Source organism: Lygodium microphyllum, chromosome 10, assembly GCF_053477565.2.
Source record: "Lygodium microphyllum isolate KBCC chromosome 10, Lygodium_microphyllum_v1.1.10, whole genome shotgun sequence".
In the NCBI taxonomy this organism is placed as follows: Eukaryota; Viridiplantae; Streptophyta; class Polypodiopsida; order Schizaeales; family Lygodiaceae; genus Lygodium; species Lygodium microphyllum.
This window is the reverse complement of record NC_141144.1, coordinates 22,089,852-22,112,765: the sequence shown is the minus strand read 5'-3', so window position 1 is coordinate 22,112,765 and position 22,914 is coordinate 22,089,852. Positions and strand designations below refer to the sequence as shown.

The 22,914-nt window shown below is 41.7% G+C and overlaps 1 protein-coding gene and 1 long non-coding RNA gene across 8 annotated transcripts in view; one reads left to right on the top strand and one right to left on the bottom strand.

Moving 5' to 3' along the window:
- The window catches only part of LOC148029785 (uncharacterized), a 64,827-nt gene that overhangs the window by 10,306 nt on the left and 31,607 nt on the right, over window positions 1-22,914 (top strand). For 6 of the 7 annotated variants that reach the window (XM_087686108.1, XM_087686106.1, XM_087686104.1 and 3 more), the window contains exons 3-5: window positions 5,646-5,693; window positions 5,798-5,866; window positions 5,953-6,001. In XM_087686108.1, the coding sequence (XP_087542234.1) occupies window positions 5,646-5,693; window positions 5,798-5,866; window positions 5,953-6,001 (166 nt within the window). Of the gene's footprint in view, window positions 1-5,645; window positions 5,694-5,776; window positions 5,867-5,952; window positions 6,002-22,914 lie in introns of all 7 variants that reach the window. The other variant, XM_087686110.1, reaches the window with a different exon arrangement.
- LOC148029786 (uncharacterized) overlaps window positions 1-22,914 on the bottom strand; it is a 40,948-nt gene that overhangs the window by 10,009 nt on the left and 8,025 nt on the right. The window contains exon 2 of the long non-coding RNA XR_015692101.1: window positions 16,972-17,083. This is a non-coding gene — a long non-coding RNA (uncharacterized LOC148029786). The remainder of the gene's footprint in view (window positions 1-16,971; window positions 17,084-22,914) is intronic.

Below are 22,914 nucleotides of genomic sequence, written 5' to 3'. Positions count from 1 at the left end.
TGTTTGCTGCATGAGCAGTGTATATTCATTATTAATTCACTTTATTATTCGTTGTGTTCACTGTCTCTGGGTTACCCTAACCCTAACCCTAACTCTATATGCATAGAGATAGGGAACGTCCGTTCCAACACTTACGAATGGATTAATGCGTTCCGGGAGGTCTAAGCCCAAGCTGTTTCAACAGGGCATTAAAGAAAAAAATGTCATTCTTGTTGTGTCGCATCCGCCTCGACTCCGGCCGTGCCTGCTTGTTGTGACTCATCCTGACTACTGCCTCACGAGTCACGCCCCGACTGCCTGGCCCGACTGCTGTGCACGGTTGCGCCTGTTGTCCATGCTGCACTGTCGGCCCTTGTCGCCCACGATTAGGTGAGGACTCTCTCTCTCTCTCTCTCATGTGCACTTCAGATTCCAGAATCCAGATCAGTCTTGACTCTTGACTCCTTGAGACTTGCCCCAAATTTAGGGGTGATTCAGCAGGGATTTGCAATTTTTCCCTAATTTAAAACATCTAGGATTTAAGTTGCAATCTCCTTGAAATTTGGGGCATTTTGGATCAGTTGTTGGCAGTTGCCCTAAAATTTGGGGCTTTCTCAATAAGGATTGGGGCCCAAATTTTGCTGCAATGTCCCCAAATTTGGGGCATTGGGATCCCGGGATATGAAAGAGCCCCCAAATTTGGAGCATTTTGAATTAGTCATTGCCCTAAATTTGGGAGCTGAAAATGCGCCAATTTTTGGGGCATTTTCAGCAAGGGAATGTAGGTTGGAATGCCCCAAATTTGTGGCATTTTCAGTAAAAGGAATGCAAGCTGAAGTAGCACCAAAGTTCTGGCATTTTTAGCAAACATTTAACACACGCATGTTAAAATTTTGGCTACAAATTTCTGCAATTTCATTGAACATTACTGATTATTTGCCACTTTTATATAGATGGCAACATTGACATCTATGGGATCTTCATTATCCTTAGCAGGTACTTCGTCAACAACTGGATGAAGTCAAAGCACTACTTGGTCATGGTGGGATGAGGTAGATGTAGGGGTGCCATTGAGAGGTGGAGGGGCTCGCCCTTGGAAATGCAAACTTTGCTCTTATGCTCGCACTAGTGGGGCTGATAAAGTGAGAGCCCATCTTCTACATGAGGAGGGGAAAGAGGTGCGTTTTTGCATCAATGTATCAATTGAGAAAAGGCAGGAGTTACTCGACAGCATAGCTACTTCTATGGGGAATTCACATGCCAGGAGGGCCAAACATAGCAGTGGATCCAACAACATGGACTCCAAGGTCAGCAGGGCATGGTGCTTCATGCAGAAGACCACCAGGATTAGTGGCTACTCAGCCCATGATGCAGAGCATTTCCTCTGAGAATAGAGAGAGAGTTGACCAGAGGAAGCAAGCTCTTCCTCCGTACATGAGTTAGAGACGAAGTACTCTTCATAGCTGATGTACTTGCAGCAGCAATTTGCTCTCAGCCCAAAAAAAATTTCACGCTCAGATTTGCTCCTCCTGCATTTAACGTTTGCTGCGCTCTCTCTCTTTTGGGAAATTGTGCCCAAATTGTGACACATGGCATACACATAACAATTTTCCCATTTAAACCTTCTGGTCTAAAATTCTCCATGATCGTGCAAAATTTGACCTCGGCACATGTCAGAGAATTAATCCTCGTGCAAAAACGAAGATAATGATGTGAACAGATTTTGGGGTCCAAAAATAGCAACTCCCTAAATTTTAGGGATGGTGACCCGTGCATGAATCTCAAGTTGTTCTAAGCAGCTTTTATCATTGCAACCACACCAAAAAGTGTAATGTGGCTCAGTTACAGTGACTTTTATTCCGTGGGTATTCTCACATTTGCATCTTCTGTCTTGGCCAGACTCATTGTTCTGCACCATCTCTAGTGTCTAAGCACACAGTCCCAAACTACTGGCACTCTACTCTTCAGTACCCATTCAATCCGGTCCCAAGGTTTAGACAAAGTATTAGTCCAAATTGTCCCAATGGCTGCTTCTTTTGGCCATGCAAAGATCTCGGCTTAATCCAAGAGAACCCTGGGGGTAAAAAGCAACATCAACTAAAGAAAAGAAAAATAAAATATTTATATAAGTAAATAAGGAAAGCAACTGTAAAAAGTATCACCACTTGGTGATAGTGACATTGATAGTAGATGGATGGAGTGACACACCATAGGTCCATACATGGTGTTGTCGCATATTTTTGTGGGGACGTATACTTCATTGGTAGTTATGATTCTTCAGAGATTGGAAAGAGTGCAAATGTATTGGCATTCGAGTGGTGCAAGGGCAGTGTAGGCTGTTTGGGCAGAAGATGTGTGCAGTTTGTGGCAGATGGCGAACCTACAAATAGGGTAGTAGGAAACATTTTAATAGCAATGTATCCACATATCACCTTTAGTCGATGCATGGCGTATTGCTTGAATAACTTGTTGAAGGATACTAGGGACTTGCCATGGATTGCATCTCTTGTTGCGAAAGGCAACAAGATTGTCACATTCATATATAATCATCAACATTTGCATGTTGAGTTTCGCAAGAGAAGTGACAAAGAACTTCTCAAATACTCGGATACACGATTTGCATATAGCTTTCTTATGCTTGGTTGATTACACTATTGCAAAGGTGTAATTAGGGAGCTATTTGCTAGTGATGAGTATGAAAATTGGATTGGGGCTGCCACTGCCATTGTTGTGTTATGTAATGTATATGTCTCTGATAGAGATTTTTGGGATGAGGTGAATTATACCAACCAAATGGTTGATCCTATCATGTACATGTTGAGGCTTGCAAATGGCATGGATCCATGCATTGGGAAGATCTATGAAGGTATGGATTGCATGATTGAGAAGTTGGAGAGTTTGGAACCAAATGTAGATAGGTATGAGCAAATTAAAGAGTTATGCATGAGTAGATGGAATGAGTGTGACTCTCCTATGCATGTTGCAACATATGTGCTTGATCCTGAGTTTCAAGGAAAGATGCAAGAAAGAGACCTTGAGGTAGTCAAGGTTTGGAACACATTGCTTACAAGGCTTTATCCTAGCCGTGAAATGCAACGCAAAATTAAAAGTCAGCTCTCTGTGTATTGGCAAACATTAGGGATATTTGGTATAGAGGATGCACTAGAGGATAGGACAAATATTGGAGCTGCTTTATGGCGGGAGGACTATGGGGTAGAAGCTCTAGAGTTGCAGAGTTTGGCTATTCGCATTCTTAGCCAAACAATTAGCTCTTCTTGTTTAGAGCAACTATGGAGCTCATTCAATCATATTCACTCAAAGAAGAGAAATCGTCTTAGTACAATGAATATGAATGACCTAGTTTATGTGAGCTCCAATCTTCGCTTACTAGCTTGTATATCAGTTGCAAAGGTTGATTCTTTTATATGTTGGGAAAAAGATGACGATGATGATGGTGATGGCCAGGATGCTATTCAGCAGGATGAGCATTCAGGCACAGTGGAGCCATCTTCCATGAATGAGAGCACTTAGCGGCTAGCCTCTTGGAACTTTAGAGTATTGACTTGGAAATTGGAGCCCTTGTAACTTGGATCTTTAGACTTTAATGTTTAGTGCATAATTTGTGTCTTTTCAATGCACACTTGTTGGACTTATGCAACATTGTTGATTGCAATGTTGAATGTGAGAATCCATTGATGATTACAATGTTTTGAATCTTTATTATTGTTGAAACTTAATTATTATGTCTCTAATTTCACGAATTATGGTTGATACCTTTAGATTCTAAGACTTAAGTGTTGATTCTCTCTCTCTCTCTCTATATATATATATATATATATATATATATATATATATATATATATATATATATATATATATATATATATATATATATATATATATATATGCTGTTCCCATTCCCTAACTTTGGGCTTTTCCCCTGTTCCAGGGGTCCCGTTCCCTATTCTTGGTAACTATGCCTATCTTTAGTATGTGTTCATTAGTCTTTTCTTTGTTGTACGATTGGTTTTGTGTTTTTGCGTTTAGAGCATTTCTTCACATGGGTTACTAAGAATGCTTTCATCTTTGACTCAGTTGCTAGTGTTCAAGGACATATTGCTAGAATCAAGACTCTCGACTCTCTTCCATTGGCAATTAGATCTTATTTAGTATGTCAATCTTCTCCCTCGGGAAAATTTGGTACCTTGGCATATGACAATCTCCTCTATTCAATTGCTGTGACTTTGTATCTTTTTCTACATGATGGCGTAGAGGCATCCTACATCTTGTGATCCTGTATTTTTTTCGTAATTAATATAATTACCTGTTACAAGGAAAAAAAGAAAAGAGAGATGTGCTTGGAATTGTGATTGGATCTTTGGTAATGCAAAAGGTCCCACTCCCGTGCAACCACATATGAAGATTGTGTTTCATTTTCTTGGCTTTTGGGGCTGTTGGCACAACTGGGTCACCTAGAATGCCTTTGTGTTCGATTTTGCATCCAGGTTCAAAGTCATATTGCTAGGATCAAGGGTCTTCTCTATTGGAAGTTTTTATCTTAGTCAACGTGCTGGCCTTCTCCTGAGGGAGGATTTAGTTTCTTCTTGGCATATATAGTTTCTTTTGCTACTTTGCCGTGACTCTTGTATTGATCTTGTGATTAATATAATTACTCCTTATGTAAAAAACAAAGAAGAGAGAGAGAGAGGGGCTTGGAATTATGTATTCATTTTGGTAGTTTGGGAGAGAGAGAGAGAGTGAGAGAGGCTTGGAATCATGATAATAAACACAAGGCTTGGAAGTTGAAAGTTACAAAATGGTCCAATCTGCATGGGCGAAAGTTAGCCCAATTTGGGGTACAAAATTGTAAGGATACGTATGATACGAACCGTACGGAATGGACTGGTCCATATGAAGTATGAAGAGAACCATGCCATGGTACAAACTGTACGGAATGGACTGGTCCATATGAAGTATGAAGAGAACCATTCTTTTGATGGTCATCATGCTAGAATAACCAAGCTTTTCTAGTTAATTGGTCTACCATGACCTAGATTGTGCCATGGCATTGATTTCTCTGGGGGAAACTCCGCACAAAGTCTATAGAGATGCTACTCCACTTCTTATTTGTAGTTCTACTGAGAGGCAGGTACCACTGGGCAGCAGGGGCTAAATTGGTGGAGGGAGGGTCTCAAGATAGTGCGCTAGGGCCTTAGGTGATTAAAGCAACTGGGCAAGAGGATACAACTTGCAGGGCTGCATGGCTGCAAGAGAGCAAGAAAAAGGATAATTGAGGGACTAGATTTAGGTAACAGCGAGTAAGAAAGAAAGAAGCAGAGGTTGGAGGATGCCAATGACAAGACATTGAGGGTCAGATCAGCAGTGTCTCTTGTAGACTGTATATCTTCTGTCCGAATAGTGAAAGTTCTTTGGTTGGTTGTGCAGAATGTCTGCATGTCATGATACTTTTGTGCTAAGCTGCATCCTTTATTATGTAGTTTTTCTACTGTAAAGCACTTTGCCTTGGTGGTCAATGAGATGTCACATGAGTCTTTTCTCTACAGACCAATTAAATTGCAGGCCTGAAGATATTTGACTGGCTAAAAGTGGAACTTGGGTGCTGAGTAGCATTGTGAATTCTAATTTGTCTCTGTGATCTTGTACAGGATGCTGCTTTTGAAGACAGGTTGTCCAATAGAAGCTTTCCACAAAATGTGAGTTGTGAGTTTTTGTATTCTACAGGAGCATGATGGGAACATCGTTTAGATATATTGAATCAATAAAGTTCTGGTGACAGCTCTAATACTGCCATTTACAGTCTGCTTTGCTGGAGGTACAGAGAATGCATGCGGCAGCCATTACCCAATGTCAGGCTCTCCAAGACGAGGTTCATAAGTTTTTAAAGCAGCTTGGTGACAGAGTGCAGGATATAAATTTATCCATACAGATTTTGAAGTCGAGTTGTCATTGCAGATTTTGAGGCTGAGAGAGGACCATTCCTCAGAGCTGCATAAGCTTGCAGGTAGTCACCACTGGTTTACAGTATTCATGACTTAAGAGAGGGATACAGATGTGGGACTATTTTTAACATTTTTGTTCTTTAAACATTCAAAATTGAAGCAGCTAAATAACTATTATTGATTTTATTTAGTTTACCAATGTATAACATCTGGGTGGTACTAGGTAGGTATCCAAGATGGTGCAATCTGGGCAGCTCTTGACCAGGTGGGCAGGGTTCCAGATAGCAGGCTAGTCATAGGTATGTGATAGTACACCCAAGTAGTTGATGATCTAGCTGCAGGAGCCATGGCCTTGTAGCCCCCACTCTTTTTCCATTTTTCTGCACATTAATTCATAGAGACTCCCCTATACCCTCAGACTCTATTTCCTTGAGAAACGATTGTTTCTAGATTTAGAGTAAATTAAAACTTAGAACCTTAGCATGCCAGCACTCTCTTAGTTGATGTCAACAGTGATTTGTCAAGTAAATGTAAGTAGTAAGATCAGCTGTACCTTAGTCAAATAAGGTGTATTGAATATAGGGGTGCATCCTCACTCATAGGAGAGGTGGAGATGATGAAGGAATGGCCCTTTGAGAGCCACAAATGAGCAACATCAGTTACATGCAAAGGCTATTTAAAGGCACCATGGTCAATGTCAGTTATGAGTGTGCATTGAAACAAATATCTCTTATCTTCATTTATGTAAACATTCCTTTTCATCCATTCAAACTTCAAGAGAGAGAGATTTGAGGCGAGATGGAGCTTGTGCGACTGCCTTGCCTTTCGGACTACATAGTTGTTGAGATTCAGCAATCACACTCACTAAACAGCCTCTTTGTATGGAGCTTCAGGGCCAAGGACATGCAGGCTAACCTATCCCATATGCACAGTGGTGCCTACTGCAGTTTCCTACTTTCCTATAAAGCATTGTACTTGCTTCCTTTTCTTAATGCAATGATAGTACTCTTTTCTTTCCAGTGAAGTGTCAGTGTCATTGTCCACATACACAAGATTGTGTTTATGAGTCCAAGTCTCAATCTTGGAACCTAATTCACTTGTGTAACAAACAGTGTCTTTGTCTTCTCCATCATGAGTCCACACTTCTCCTTCCATCCACCATAACTCACTGCCATGCTCTAGATCCCGTAACTTTAACAGTAGTCACCCTTAACTCTTGACTAAGATGCTTGCCTGCTTTGCTCAGACCTACAATTGCACTGCTCTGCAAAGTGGAACCCCTCACCAATGCACCATAGAATCATCAGGAAGAAAGTGTGCGCTTGCAGACTATGTGACCCTGCACAGGCTAGGAAAAGGCAGCGAGAGAGAGAGAATTGTGCATGCAACCTGCCCCTGCACACAGAGAGAGAGAGCAGACCCGCCTCTGTGCAGAGACAGAAAGAAAGATACATTAATGTCTACATAAGGCCAATGTGGCCTATGAGACAAAATCTAGAGTATATCCATGTCTAATTTCGTTCAGATATGCATGTTTAACACACAGAGAGAGAAAGAAAGAAAGAAAGAAAGAAAGATATATTAACGTCTACATAAGGCCAATGTGGCCTATGAGACAAAATCCAGAGTACATCCATGTCTAATGTCATCTCATTAGCAACGTAAAGATAACATTACAAATAAGTGGGTGGCCTATCAAACAATATTGAAAATATACTGAAAATAACTATATGATGGGACTATACTAGGGTTGAACCATGTGCAGTGTTGTTTCATCGATAGAAAAGAAAAGGAAAGGAAAGGAGAACCAGATTTGATAGAGCCATGTACAAAAGTGTGGTGGTCCGTGGAGACTATGGGATGTAGCTGATCTTAAGATCTGCACATGATCTCAGCTATGATGCGGTCCCTAGCTGCTTCATTGGTATGCCTGGTGGTGAGTCTTCGGTGTCTCGTGATAATGGCTCTAATCCGACTGTGGTGTGGCCTCTTGAACGTGGTCTTGGTAGACAGGGTTGTTATGCTCGACGAAGGGAAATGGCTCTATCCGATGTGACTCCACGGCGTGGCCTGTAAGGTGTCTGGCGGGGTGGCTTTGTTTCTGCCAGGCTGCTAGTGTTAGTAGGGTCGGCTCTGTAGAAGAAGTCTGTCACTATTCTCTGTGTGTGTCCTTCTGGATGAGTTGGCCTCCTGTCTCGCAGTAGTGCAGTTTGGCGTCTCTCGAGCTCCAGGAGGAAAAGACCTAGGCATCTCTGGTCCTCCTACTCCATGACGCGACGAAGAGGTCCAAATCCATCACGGAAGAGGCAGTGGTACCGTCCTCGTATGTCATAGTATAGTGTGCATCTGCATATGTAGTGCTCCTCCGTCTTAGGCTCTCGACCACAAAGCTGGCAAATCCTATCCTTTGCTAGGGTATTTGTCCATGTGCTTGTCTCCATTTGAAGCCTATGTGAGGAGGTGCGAATCTGTCCAATAGCAACCCTACGCTATGGGAGAGATGGGTGTCCATATATGCTGGCCGAATAGTGAAAGAGAGAGACACAAGAAATGACTCCTGTAGAACACCATCCTCGATTCTAGAGGGAGTGGTGGATGGATCTATGTCCTTGCTGTCTCAATCCTCAAGATATCAGCTTTGATCACCTGGTTCAGCTTTGATCGGCTGAGAGAAAGTGTAGGGCAGTCAATGCTATAATCCAAAGGTGGAAGACGATCAATATCCAAACCATGTAGGCTCATCCAAATAGCCATCTGTGAAAACAAACAGTTCTTCTCGTCTCCTACTGCTAGTTGTCTAGATGAGGTTAGTGCCAATCTAGAGTATCTATGGTGTGGAAGTTCCCATAGTTTGTGCCAAAAGGTCACTACCTTGAAGAGTGCCTCCGTAACTATAGGTGTTGCCCCCAGCTCTGCTCTGACAATGGGATGTGGGGTGGAGGGCTTACTCCTAATCATGCGTACTATCATCATGATCAATAGCCTTTCCGTGCTATCCCAACCATCATAATAATCCCTCTCTACTCCAATATGATCAATGAGTGGGCTAAGACACCCGTGGTACAAGCTGCAACCCCATACCTTTGCTCCATATAGTAATGTAGGTGTGACTAGGGTGTCAAATAACCAGAGTTTGGTGCAGGGCTCCTGGAACTACATGTGAGCACATTGACTCTCGAGTGCTCCTAGTGCTGTGTATCCACGTGTTAGAAGTGCCTCTGATGCCCCTCTCAATGGAAAACGTGGGCCAGAGAAGGTGACTCCCAAATAGACATATTCTCTCACATGCTCCAATATGTCTCCCCCAAATGTGAATTGGTACATAGATCTAGTCACCCATATTGTTGAAGTATTGAAAACCATGGTTTTGGTCTTTCCAAGGTTCACTGTGAAACCAGCCTTCCTTCTTGGAATGGGTGGTGATAACCTGATTTAAGAGTTAATTACAGCAATAAATAAATGCACATAAAATGAAATACACACTTTACCATAACATTCTTGGACAGTAGATACCCTGTTGGCCCCAAAATTGGCGCCCCTTGTGGTATTTCTTTAGCTTTCGTTCAATTGGAAGGAATACAACTTGAGATTCTTCAATCTCCTCCTACTAACCAATTGCTCTTGCTGTCATAAATGTCCAGCAAGCCTTTTGGGTCATTTGCCCCTTGATTCACCCAGGGCTTCTTCTCCAATTTGACCCTTGGCTGGCCAAATGCTGCCCCAAATCAATTCGGGATGGACTGGTTCCTGAAATCCCTTGATAACCTTCAATTATCAGCTGTTGATTTCAGTCCCTTAAGCTTTCAATCTCTGGCACGGATCCCAAGGTGGCTGCTAAACCCTAATTTCCGTTGTGAATTAGGGTTTACTGTAGAAATTACAGATCAGCCCATAAAAAATGGCTGAGATCTCCTCTGAATGGCTGAGCATAGGTTGAAGGAGATGAGAGAATGCTGTAGAGAGAGAAAATTTTAAGATTTGTCACGAAGAACTGATCAAAATCAGTTGCTGCCCTGCTGTACCAGCCCCAAGCGGATGCACCAACAACTAGGAGCATCAGAGATTGTGATCTTCAGGAGAAAGTGCATCAACATCAATTGCCAGCTTTCCAAGATCAAGAATATGGAATCTCCATCACCAAAATGGTCTCCAATGGCTGGGAATTGGCCCCAAAAGCTGGCAGCAACAGTCCAACACCTCTTTCTAACAGCTCCAAAATGAAAAAACGAGATTTCCCTCTCCCTTCAGCCCGAAAGTTTTGCCAAGTGGCAGCTTTCTTATTTCATTTCCAGCAATTTTCAGCCATTTAATTAATTTTCAGAATTAATTAATTCTGAAAATTAATTCAGCCCTTAATCCATGCCCAGAAAATTGACATTGCCCATCCAAAAATTAATTGGCTAGGCCATTTGCAACCCAAAGTGGTCCCAAGCATTAATTTACCCTTGGACAAGCATTAATCCATTAATTAATGCCTAGTGCCTAGTGTCACCACTGACACTTAATGGCCAATTAATGATCCTAGGGGCGAATTGACACCAAAATTCACCTAGAATCTAACAAGTGTAACTTGTTACAGCTTTTGCCTTTGACACCCATCTTTTTCACAGGGTCCTTCGGTCTTCAATTGTGAGAAAGTAGCTTGCATCTCACATGTGCAACACATGTGCATCTTTTAATTGCACATTTGATTAATCCTTTAATCAAATGTCAATTAAACATAAGCAAAGCATAACATTTTCACGTCCTCGTGACAGACCACCCCCTTGAAATCCTTGCAATTGTCCTCGATTGCACTGTAATGTGTCAAAGCAAACAATACTTCACTGGAATTTTCACAAGGCATCATAGTCAACACAACATTGGCCACTGTTGACTAACTATCTCATATGCCCACCATTTGCTGAAAATTTCCAGCTAGCATAAACATAGCATAAAGCTCAACAATAGTCCAGAACTGTTGCCAGAAACTCATCAGATGCATCCCAAACTCTCGTTTCTCAAGAGTGCTGACTACACAACCATAGTAAAGCATAAACCGAGCCGAAACTATAGCTGAATTGTCAATGACATTCGTTTACATGCGGCTGTCCATGGAATCGGCTGTAAACTATTAAAAATTGAGCATGACCTGATCATAAACTGATCATGGACTGATATGAGAACTGGTCACAAATGGCTGCAAATGTGACTCCAAACTGATCACAAGTTGATGGTAAAAAAAAACTGATCAGAAATTGATGCAAAAGCTGATGCAAAACTGATCCCAAAGTGATCATAAACGGTTCTCAAAGTGATAAAAAGCTGAGCTGACACTGATCAGAAATTGATCTCAAAATTGAGGCAAAAACTCATGCCAAACTGTCCAAAAACTCATGCATAAGTATAGTCTCAGAGCCGCGGTGACAACCATACTCATATACATGTATCTCACAGTGACTAGTACATGGAGTAGTGACCTCATGGCAGACATACTGTCAGCACAGTACCTTGGATGCATTTTGAATACATCCGAGATCCACTACATACGAGAGCCGTCCAAAACCGGTGGAGTGGAAGTGTTACCTTCCCCTTGAGCATCAGGCAATGCTCCGAACGTCCGCTTTGCTGAACGTGAGTAAGCCCGATCCAAAGTCGGCTCTAACTGAAAGGCATTGAGATAAAGTTGCAACAACTGAGGATTGTCTGTCAAGTCATCCTCTTCCATCCATTTTGCATCCATTGGTGAATAATTTTGAAACTTCACCAAATATCTTTTGGAAACTTTATCTCTGACCTTCCTTTCCTTATGTGCGAAAATCTGCTCGGGTACCAAAATCTCATCTAGTTCCTCAACCTCTGGTTTAATTTCAGTAGATACATCTTCTAACACATCACCACGAAAAGGTCTCAACAAACTGACATGAAAGGCATTGTGTATCCGCCAATGTGGAGGTAATTTCAGCCGATATGCAACATCGCTGACCTTTTCCAACACTTGAAAGGGCCCATAGTATCTCATGCTTAACTTCGGATACAACCTCTCTTTTCCCTTTATCTTTTTCAGCTTTGGCTTTTCGAAGCGCAGCAATACATAATCTCCCTCTGCAAACTGCAAAGCACGTCTATGGCGATCAGCTGCCCGCTTTTGCTTGTCCTGTGATCTCTGAAGTGCATACTTTATCTTTGCATAGGCTGCATCTAAGCTTTCCACAAAGCGATCAGCCTCAAAGATCTTATCCTTAGCGTGCAAAATGGGTGGAATCTTCTTGCCACCCTCAACCACATCAAATGGAGCCTTGCGAGTGGAACTATGCACCGTATTATTGTATGCAAACTCAACCAATGGCAAATACTGCTCCCACTGTGTCTGGTGGTCTGAAACATAGCACCTCAAAAGATCCAACACTGTGGAATTTGCTTTCTCAGACTGACCATCTGTCTGCGGATGGAAGGATGATGAGAATTTCAACGTGGTACCCATATTCTCAAACAACTCCTTTCAGAATAGACTGGTCATCCAAGGGTCTCAATCACTGATGATCGACTCAGGCATACCATGATCTTGAAAATGTGCTGTATAAATAATCATGCCATATGATCAGCCTTTATCTTCTTCCTCACCGGAATGAAATGGGCTTGTTTGCTAAATCTGCAAATAATAGTCCATATCCCATAATTCCCTGTAGGTGTCCTAGAAAGCTCAAAGATAAAGTCCATAGCAATGCTCTGCCAAGGCCTATTTGGAATAGACAAGGGTTGCAACAAGCCCGTCATCTTTTGCCTATCATGCTTTACCTTCTGACATATGATGCATGCCCTAACATATTGCTCTACATCATGCCTCAAAGCTGGCCAATAAAAGAAATGCTCCACTGGCTTGACTGTGGCATCAATATCTCTGTGTCATGCATACGGAGGGGCATGACTTTCAATGATCACTCTAGGCCTCAACTGCTTTGTGACACACAATCGTCCATGCATCAACAAAAATCCATCTCTTAGCATAAAATGCTCATGTCTTTGGCCATTGCAAAGCTGATCATAAACATTAGCAAAGTCCGAATCAGCAGCATATTGCTCTTTCATGGCATCCAACCCAGTGTAATAAACCATAGTGACGGCTGAAATTTGTGGCTTACGTGACAGTGCATCAGCCATAATATTCTTTTTACCATTAATGTGTACAATCTGAAAATGAAACATAGAGAGAAAATTTGCCCATCTCATATGCTTCTCTGACAACTTTGTTTGCGTCAGAAAGTACCTCAAAGTCTGATGGTCTGTTTGCACTGTAAAATCAGCCCCCAACAAATAATGTTTCCACGTAGACAGTGCATGAATTACAGCCAAGAGCTCTTTCTCATAAACTTGTAAATTCCTCTCTACACCGTGGAGAATTCGGCTCTCATAAGGCACAACTCGGCCATCTTGCATAAGGACAGCCCCAATGCTATTACCACATGCATCACACTGAACCACAAATGACTTCCTTAGATCAAGCAACACAAGCACAGGATCTGAAGTCATCTTTTCCTTCAACTTTTCAAATGCTGAAATTTCCACTGTCGTCCATTTAAATGACACATCTTTCTTTTGCAAAGCATGCAACGGAGATGCAATTTCAGCAAACCCGCGTACATACTTCCTATAGTAAGAACATAAACCTAAGAAGCTGTGGATCTCATGAACATTCTTCAAAGTTGGCCATGAACGTATTGCTTCAACCGTAGCAGGGTCCATACGAATACCATCAGCCAACACAATATGTCCCAAGAAGTGGATTTCATGCAAAAAGAATTCACTCTTCTTGTCATTGATAATAACCAGCCTATGCTTTTGTAGCTCATTGAAAACAATGTCCAAATGCTTTCTATGCTCCGTCTCATTCTTTGAATAGACAATCATGTCATCAAAGAAAGTACCCACATGTGGCCGAAAGATGCGATCCATCATCCGATTAAAAGTGGCAGGAGCATTTGTAAGTCCAAAAGGCATGATAAAAAATTCATATAACCCAAATAATGTCCTAAAAGCTGTGTTAGGCACATCCTCCGGTCTAATGCGTATCTGATGATACCCACTTTTCAAATCTATACGGCTGAATATTGCTGCCACCTGCAATCTATCCATAACATCATCGATCCGAGGGATCGGAAAGCGGTTCTTTATCGTGATCTTGTTTAGAGCACAATAGTCAGTGCACATACGCTATGAACCATCATTTTTCTGCACCAAAAGCACTAGAGAACAGAAAGGAGATGAGCTGGGCTGAATCAGCCCTTTTTCTAACAGCTCATTTACCTTACTCATAATCTCCTCTTGTTGGGCTGCATTGACTCTATAGGATGGCTTATTAGGAGGGCTACTTCCAGGGATAAGGTCTATGCCATGATCTTCGGGTCTTTCAGGTGGTAGCTGCCCTGGAAGTGACTGAGAGAAGCAATCAACATACATTTTCAGAAATGACATGTGATCATTCTCTAATTTAGACATATTCCCAATATTCTTACTATCATCCTTATCCTTAGCAAAAACTAAATACGCTGAAAGATGATTTTTCATTACTTTAGAAATAGCAGCTGCAGATACAATAGGGACAGATTCCCCTTTCAACTTTACATCAAGTGTGAGTGTCTTTCCCTTGTGTTGAATAGTGATCTCGTTTGCATATGAATCAATCACTGCATGTATACGGTGGCACCATGGCATACCAAGCAATACATCACAACCCTCAAGTGGAGCAATGTAAAACTCTTCGCTATCCACATATCCGTGTATGTGCAACCGAAGCTTTCCAATGAGTGGTGTGACAGGTTCTGCATGACCCTACATGCCATTCCAACTTTCCCCATGGCTCCCATCTCATCGTCTTTGATGCCTAGACGGGCTGCCATGTCAGTAGAGATGAAGTTGGCTCGTGCACCATTATCAAAGAAAATCAATGCATGCTGATTTCTAATTTTGCCCCATGCTCTGCACAACTCAGTAGCATCATCATTGGGCTGATCACTAACAACATCGGGCACCAATCCCACTGATGTTTTGGGCCTTTTACCCTTACGATCTCCCTGATTTTCTGATTTTGCAGGTTGCTGCCTATTGGGACAGTTCTTTGCAATATGACCCTCTTGTTCACAAATAAAGCATTTATTTGCAGCCATCAATTCCCTATGTTGTGTCAATGTTTTCGAGCCCTTTCTTTGCTGTTTTGGCCTCTTTTCAAGCTGGTTTTCAGATATGTCCCTTTTCTCAGACTTAAACAACTTTTTATTCGGCTTCTCCCCGCTCTCTTGGAAGCCCGAATCCTTTCCACGCAGCAAAGCATCGGCTGTAGCAGCAGTCTCTATGAGTTGAGACATGCTAGACACGGTGGATTTTATGCAAAAATCTCTGATTCCTTTTGGCAGCCCACATACATATTTTTCCACCTGCTCATGAAGGGGTATGGCACGATAAGAAGTGATGGGCAGCAATGTATCCCAAAACTTCTTATTGTATTGCTCTAAATTCTTGCATTCCTTAGCATCAAGCTTGTTCCAAGCTGTCATGATGTCCACCTCAAAGGTACTAGTCAACCAATTTGATGCAAACATTTGCTTGAATTGTACCCATGTTGACGGTGCTCTACTTTCCATCAAGAGCGTGGACCACCACTGCAATGCATTCCCCTTTAAGAAAGTGACTGCCTTTCGAATCTTAGAGGATTCGGTGAAGTTTCCCCCTGAATAGACTGCATCAAACTGCTGAATGAAGGTCAAAGCTTTCAGCCTATCTTGTGCACCATTGAAGGACTCAAACTTCACTGCTTTTCCATCCTCATCATAGTCTTTTGCTTCCCCTTTGGGAGTCAAGATGTCATACATTGGCTGTTGCAAAAAGGGTGCATTTGCTGTATTTACATCATGATCAAGCCCAAATGAATCATTTGGATGACCTGTAGTCATTCCTTGAGCCCCATAAGCATTCGGGGATGCAGATGCATTGCCAAACATTTCACTTTGTGCCCCAGGCATCAAGCCAATGCTACCATATATAGGGTTTTGCACATTTCCAGCCATACCCGAATACAATGGGCCTTGCACACCATGCATTGGTTGCTGCATATCATAGGGATTTGTGCCATGCCTTCCCGTATGTGGCCCTTGGCCAAACATTGCATGAAAAATCGTACTACCACCAAAGTATCCTGGCTGCCCTATCATAGCATGCATGCCCGGTGTCGTCGTGTTGGGAGTTGAAGGTCTACCACCAGGGTTTAGAACAGAAGAGGAGTGAGATTCAAAGGGGAGAGAGAAAAAAGATTGGGGTTTGATGGATTCTCGGGTTATGGAGAGAGTAGATGAGATAGAGAGTAACCAATATCTTACATAGCCGTATCATACAAGTTTACCATAATAAACTTGGATCCGATTACATAAAAAACCATGAGGTTTATGCATAGATCTATATTAGATTTTGTTCCATTTCCTACAACAAATTCAAGTTCTAATGCCCTCCATTTCATAAAGATACATGTATTGAGACTTCAAGATACAAGGTATAGAGAGATAGAACTCATTACAATTGACATAAAGTCCAAAGGATGATAAAAATGCATCAATAGAACCACAAATGTACTTTAGCCCTGCATTAAAACAGTAATTTCCAGCCCTCAAACTTGACTAAAAAATGTATACAAACTCATGGGAAAGTCTCTCATTACAATCTCAACCAATGCCCTATTGTTTCGGGAGCATTGTCTACACAAGGAAGTGATTAGATTTTAAGAAACCCCTTCAAATGAATGAGTTTTAATGGCTGCCTTGTATATGACAGTTTTGGGAGAGCCTATTCAGCCCATACATTGGCAAAAATCACCTCTTGACTTGCCCCAAAGTCACTCAAGTACTTGGGCACAAGAAGGGCTTCAATGGTACACGAATATGGTAAGAGAATGGAAGAAGAAACTCATAAGAGCAGGCTGAATACTTTATCTCTGTTTTTCCCTTTCATGGACTGTCATACAACTCATTTCCACGTTACCAAATGGATGGGGCGAAAGGATTCTTACCTTCTTTGTTTGTATGTATCTTCTCTTGATCTTTAGTTTACTTTGTGTTCGCATGCTTTGGAGCATTCACCATAGTCTTCAACTCTCCCTCCATCTTCCACAGGTGTGTAGGCTGAAAAATGCACCGTAAAACGCGGGCTGGACTCCTCTTCTTATTCCACACAAAAAAGAGTTCATATAGATCATATACAAGTCATATAAGTCCTTTGCAACTATTACTCCATGTCACTTGTGGACCTAGTTAACTTTGGAGTGCTCTTGACAAAAGTTGGATCTTCCAAGCTAATGAACTTCATAAACCAATGTGACATAATCTGTAAACTATCAATTACTACCTGTTGATCAAGTTGAAGGTCCTCATATATACTATCATTGCCATTTTTCTTGATACAAACTGAAAATTACATGTCAAGTTACAAAGGAACATATGAGATTAAATGACATCTAAGACAAATGTAAGGAAAAATGATTGAATTATGTATGAAAGTTTCTTACGTGGATCCTAATGAAGTTCTTCTGCAAACATAATAACTCCATGTTTTATGCCATGAACAGAAAACCCTTTGACACCGGCTGTCCAAAATCCATTGGATTGGCACTTCCATAATGGCCTTGCATTTGCATTCTTTGCCCCATAGGTACCAACTGTTTAGCTTCATTGGCCTCTTTAGGAGCTTCAAGTGAAGGATTTGGCACTACCTTTTGTGCACCTTGCTGTCCCGAAGGTGTAGAAGTTGACTTTTTCTTCTTGCCCTTGTTGTCCTTCTTCGGAGCATTCAAAAATCGGGTGAACTGAGGATTCTTTGCCAATTCAGCAAAGAGACTTGTTGCTGTCCTCATCCGATTCTTGAACCGGTCATCAAATTCCTCTTCACTTTTTTGGTCATCTACCTCATGACGGCTTGAAGGCCCTGCATCTTGCCCAACAGTAACATTTTCAGCTTGTTGTCCATCACGAGAGCCTTGTCTAAGATTAGGCATTGCATTTTCTTCATTCCCATGAGAATGTCCATATTGAGAGGCGTCATCACTGCTTGATTCCATCTCACTGTATGAAGACAAGTTGCTGTAATTTCTCAGCCGAGCACAAAAATTAGCACTAGCACAAAGCTTTGGCTTGCAATTAGGTGCCTTGGGACTACCAAATCAAGAGATTTGATGTATCTCGGCAATGGAACCATGAAACCAGCCTTCCTTCTTGGAATGAGTGGTGATAACGTGATTTAAGAGGTAATTACAGCAATAAATAAATGCACATAAAATGAAATACACACTTCACCATAACATTCTTGGACAGTAGACACCCTGTTGGCCCCAAAATTGGCGCCCCTTGCGGTATTTCTTTAGCTTTCATTCAATCGGAAGGAATACAACTTGAGATTCTTTAATCTCCTCTTGCTAACCAATTGCTCTTGCTGTCATAAATGTCCAGTAAGCCTTTTGGGTCATTTGCCCCTTGATTCACCCAGGACTTCTTCTCCAATTTGACCCTTGACTGGCCAAATGTTGCCCCAAATCAATTTGGGATGGGCTGATTCCTGAAATCCCTTGATAACCTTTAATTATCAGCTGCTGATTTCAGTCCCTTGAGCCTTCAATCTCTGGCACGGATCCCAAGGTGGCTGCTAAACCCTAATTTCTGCTGTGAATTAGGGTTTATTGCAGAAATTATAGATCAGCCCACCAAAAATGGCTGAGATCTCCTTTGAATGGCTGAGAATGGTTGAGCATAGGCTGAAGGAGATGAGAGAATGCTGTAGAGAGAGAAAATTTTGAGATTTGTTACAAAGAACTGATCAAAATCAGCTGCTGCCCTGCTGTACCAGCCCCAAGCGGATGCACCAACAACAATAGGAGCATCAGAGACTGTGATCTTCAGGAGAAAGTGCATCAGCAGCAATTGTCAGCTTCCCAAGGTCAAGAATATGCAATCTCCATCACCAAAATGGTCTCCAATGGCTGGGAATTGGCCCCAAAGCTAGCAGCAACAGTCCAACACCTCTTTCTAACAGCTCCAAAATGAAAAAACGAGATTTTCCTCTCCCTTCAGCTCTATTTAGCCTTTCCCCCACTTACATGGGAAAGTTTTGCTAAGTGACAACTTTCTTAATTCATTTCCAGCAATTTCCAGCCATTTAATTAATTTTCAGAATTAATTAATTCTGAAAATTAATTCAGCCCTTAATCCATGCCCAGAAAATTGACATTGCCCATCCAAAAATTAATTGGCTAGGCCGTTTGCAACCCAAAGTGGTCCCATGCATTAATTGACCCTTGGACAAGCATTAATCCATTATCTAATGCCTAGTCCCTAGTGTCACCACTGACACTTAATGGCCAATTAATGATCCTAGGGGCAAACTGATACCAAAATTCACCTAGAATCTAACAAGTGTAACTTGTTACAGCTTTTGCCTTTGACACCCATCTTTTTCACAGGGTCCTTCGGTCTTCTCTACCATAAAATGGTTGAGGATAAGAGATGGGTCATTGAGAAAGCAAACAAAGTTTGGTCAATTCGTGATAGTAGAGCTAAGTGGTGCGATCAGTTGCTTTCACTATGGAAGTCCAAGATTCCCAATCAAGGGAAAGTTTTCATATGGAGGCTTCTTATTGGGGTCTTCCCACAGGGGATGTGCTACGTTGCCGCAAGATCTCCCATGGTAGATGCATCTTTTGTATTACATAGCGGACAGCCACTTGTTCTTGGGTTTTGGGCAAGATGCCATGCACGGTCATGTTACAACTCCATCATCCTTGTCTCTTTCATTTTATATGATGGACAAGTGACAGATGATTCAGAAGATGACGACGAAAACCAGAAGAAAAACAGTCCTAATCTGTGAGCATGAGTGATTCGTTTCTCCTCCCAACCTCGCCTAGATAAGTGCTGGCAACTCTCTCCCCGTTTCCTCTGCCAGCCGTCCACTTTAGGTGAGTTCTACTATTCTTGGACTCTCTTACTCTCTAGGCTCCCCTTAACCCCGTTCGGGCGCCCAAGAGCCCGGACGGTCATCCTCGTGCGTGTTCCCCTAGATTTACCTTAATGTCACATTAAATGTCACTTTAATGTCACATTCAATATTTGTGACCTTAACGTTACATTAAATATTACTTTTAATGTCACATTAATGTCACATTTCCTTCCCCTTAAGAATCGGTTTCGTCCTTGAAAACGATACTTGGAAGGTCTAACTGTAAATCGGGAAACCTTTTCTTTAAAGTACTTACTCGCTCCCATGTTGAGCTTTCTTCTGAACAATCTTTCCACTTAACCAAACATTCTTGATAAATAGTATTCCTCGTTCGTCTATTACGAACAATTAATATTCTTTCTGGTTCATGTGGATTAGATTGGTCATTGAATAGCTCCTCAATGTCATCATTTACGATTAAATTATCCAAATCACCCAGCTTCTTCCTTAATTTACTTGCATGAAAAACTGGATGTATTTTACTACCAGCAAGTAGTTGGAGCTTGTAAGCCAATTCTCCCACCTTTTTAAGTATTATGAAAGGACCACAAAACCTTGGTGAAAGCTTTGGACATTGTCTCTTTTTCATAGTTTTAGTTTGTTCAGGCACCTTAAGATAGACCAATTCTCCTTCTTCAAAGGAGATGTCTCTTCAATGAGGATTTGCATATGCTCTAGCTCGATTTTGAGCCTTTTTAATATTTTCTTGAGCAAATTTTAACATACTATTCATATCCTCCAAAAAGTCTTTAGCTGCCTGAACCTTTTCCTTATGTAGTCCTACTGCAAAAGGAGCTCCGGGCTGAAACCCATACATTAACATAAATGGACTATATCCAGTGGAAGAGTGCTTGGCACTGTTATATGCAAACTCTGCTATCGGTAAATACTCTTCCCAATTAGTTTGCCTTTTACTTACATATGCCCTAAGCATATCTTCAAGGATTTGGTTAACCCTTTCAGTTTGCCCATCAGTTTGCGGATGATCCGCCGTACTCATGCTAAGTTTAGTATCCAATTTCCTAAATACCGCACGCTAAAATTGGCTATCAAATTTTCTATCCCGATCAGAAACTATATTTGCCGGAAGGCCATATAATCGGTATATGTTCTCTACGAACAATCTAGCCAATTCTGGTGTTTTAATATCAGTTGAAGTTGGAATGAACCTAGCCATTTTGGTTAACCTATCCACAATCACCCACACAGAGTCGTGCCCCCTCTGTGTTCTAGGTAAAGCAACAATAAAGTCCATGGAGATACTCTCCCATTTTCCCGAAGGAATTTCTAGTGGATGGAGAAGTTCTCCCATTTTCAATCTTTCAGCTTTATTAACCTGGCATTTATTACATTTGACCACATAGTCAAGGACGGCCTTATTCATTCCAGGCCAATAGAACTGTCTTTTAATAAGACTATAAGTCTTATTAACTCCTGGATGTCCGGCACTAGGGGTATCATGACACTCAAAGAGTATCTGGCGCCTTATTTCTGTATCTTTCGGGACACATACCCTACCCTTGTAGAGTAAATAACCATTATCAATGGTAAAATTCTTCCACTTGAATCGAGTTTGAGCAACCCCTGATGCTCCATTTCCTTGTTGAACATCCTCAGATATTCCTTCCTCAGTAGAAGCACTTTCATTTGGATCCCCATTTTTAATTGCTTCCCATATGTTGGAATATGCCGGATCAACCTGGCATTTCCCTTTTAAAGATTCAAGCAAGTTGGAAGTGAACTGAGTAAAACTCAATTCATTAATGATGGGCATTCTGGTGAGTGCATCAGCTACTATATTATACTTTCCTTTTCTATATCTTATCTCATAGTCGAACTCTTGGAGGAGTTCGGCCCATCTGGCTTTACGCCCGTGTAAATCCGGTTGATCATTAAGCCACTTAATGCTTTCGTGCTCTGATACCAATGACAGATGATTCAGAAGATGACGACGAAAACCAGAAGAAAAACAGTCCTAATTTGTGAGTACGAGTGATTCGTTTCTCCTCACAACCTCGCCTAGATAAGTGCTGGCAACTCTCTCCCCGTTTCCTCTGCCAACCGTCCACTTTAGGTGAGTCCTACTATTCTTGGACTCTCTTACTCTCTAGGCTCCCCTTAACCCCGTTCGGGCGCCCAAGAGCCCGGACGGTCATCCTCGTCCGTGTTTCCCTAGATTTACCTTAATGTCACATTAAATGTCACTTTAATGTCACATTCAATATTTGTGACCTTAACGTTACATTAAATATCACTTTTAATGTCACAATAATGTCACAACAAGTCTTTGGCACATTTGGCGAACTCGCAATGCTTTCATTTTTGACTCGGCCTTGGGCATTTGTAGACATGTAGGTTGTGTGCGACGATTGCAATTATGGCATATTACTTCTATGGTTTAGGTTGGTCTGATACTTGGAGAGGTGGCTGCTCCAGGACCATGTCTTGAGATCGTTCATACTACCCATGTTGTGCCCACTTCAGGATCCCCTTCTCTTGTCCCTATAGCATTGTATTTTGTCACCTTTTGGCTTTATCAATATTTGCTACTTGTTTATGATTCTGCTTGGATGGCTAGAAGGCCTGTTGGAAATACTTCATTCCATCAATTTAAACTTCAAGTGAGAGAGAGGATATGCATGTGGATACCGAGAAGGTGTCATTCTCTTTTTCTTGCCTTCTCAAGCAAGGTGTTATTCTGGTTTTTTCTGGTAGAATCCCCATGCTCTCCTGGTTTCATTAGTGGCTGCAAATTGTTTTGCAAGAGGATTGCGTGGAAGAAATATTTGTGGGACCTTGATGCTTATATGAAGCCATGTTGAAATCCGCTCATAATAGTGAAACTCTCTTGGGTAAACTGCCTTGGTTCTTTGGTTGGCAACTCGTTCATGTGATTCCTTGGCAGCCTATGGCAGATTTCCAGCCATTGCTCAAGTAGGAATGTCCCATTTGGGTAGAGGTTGAGGGC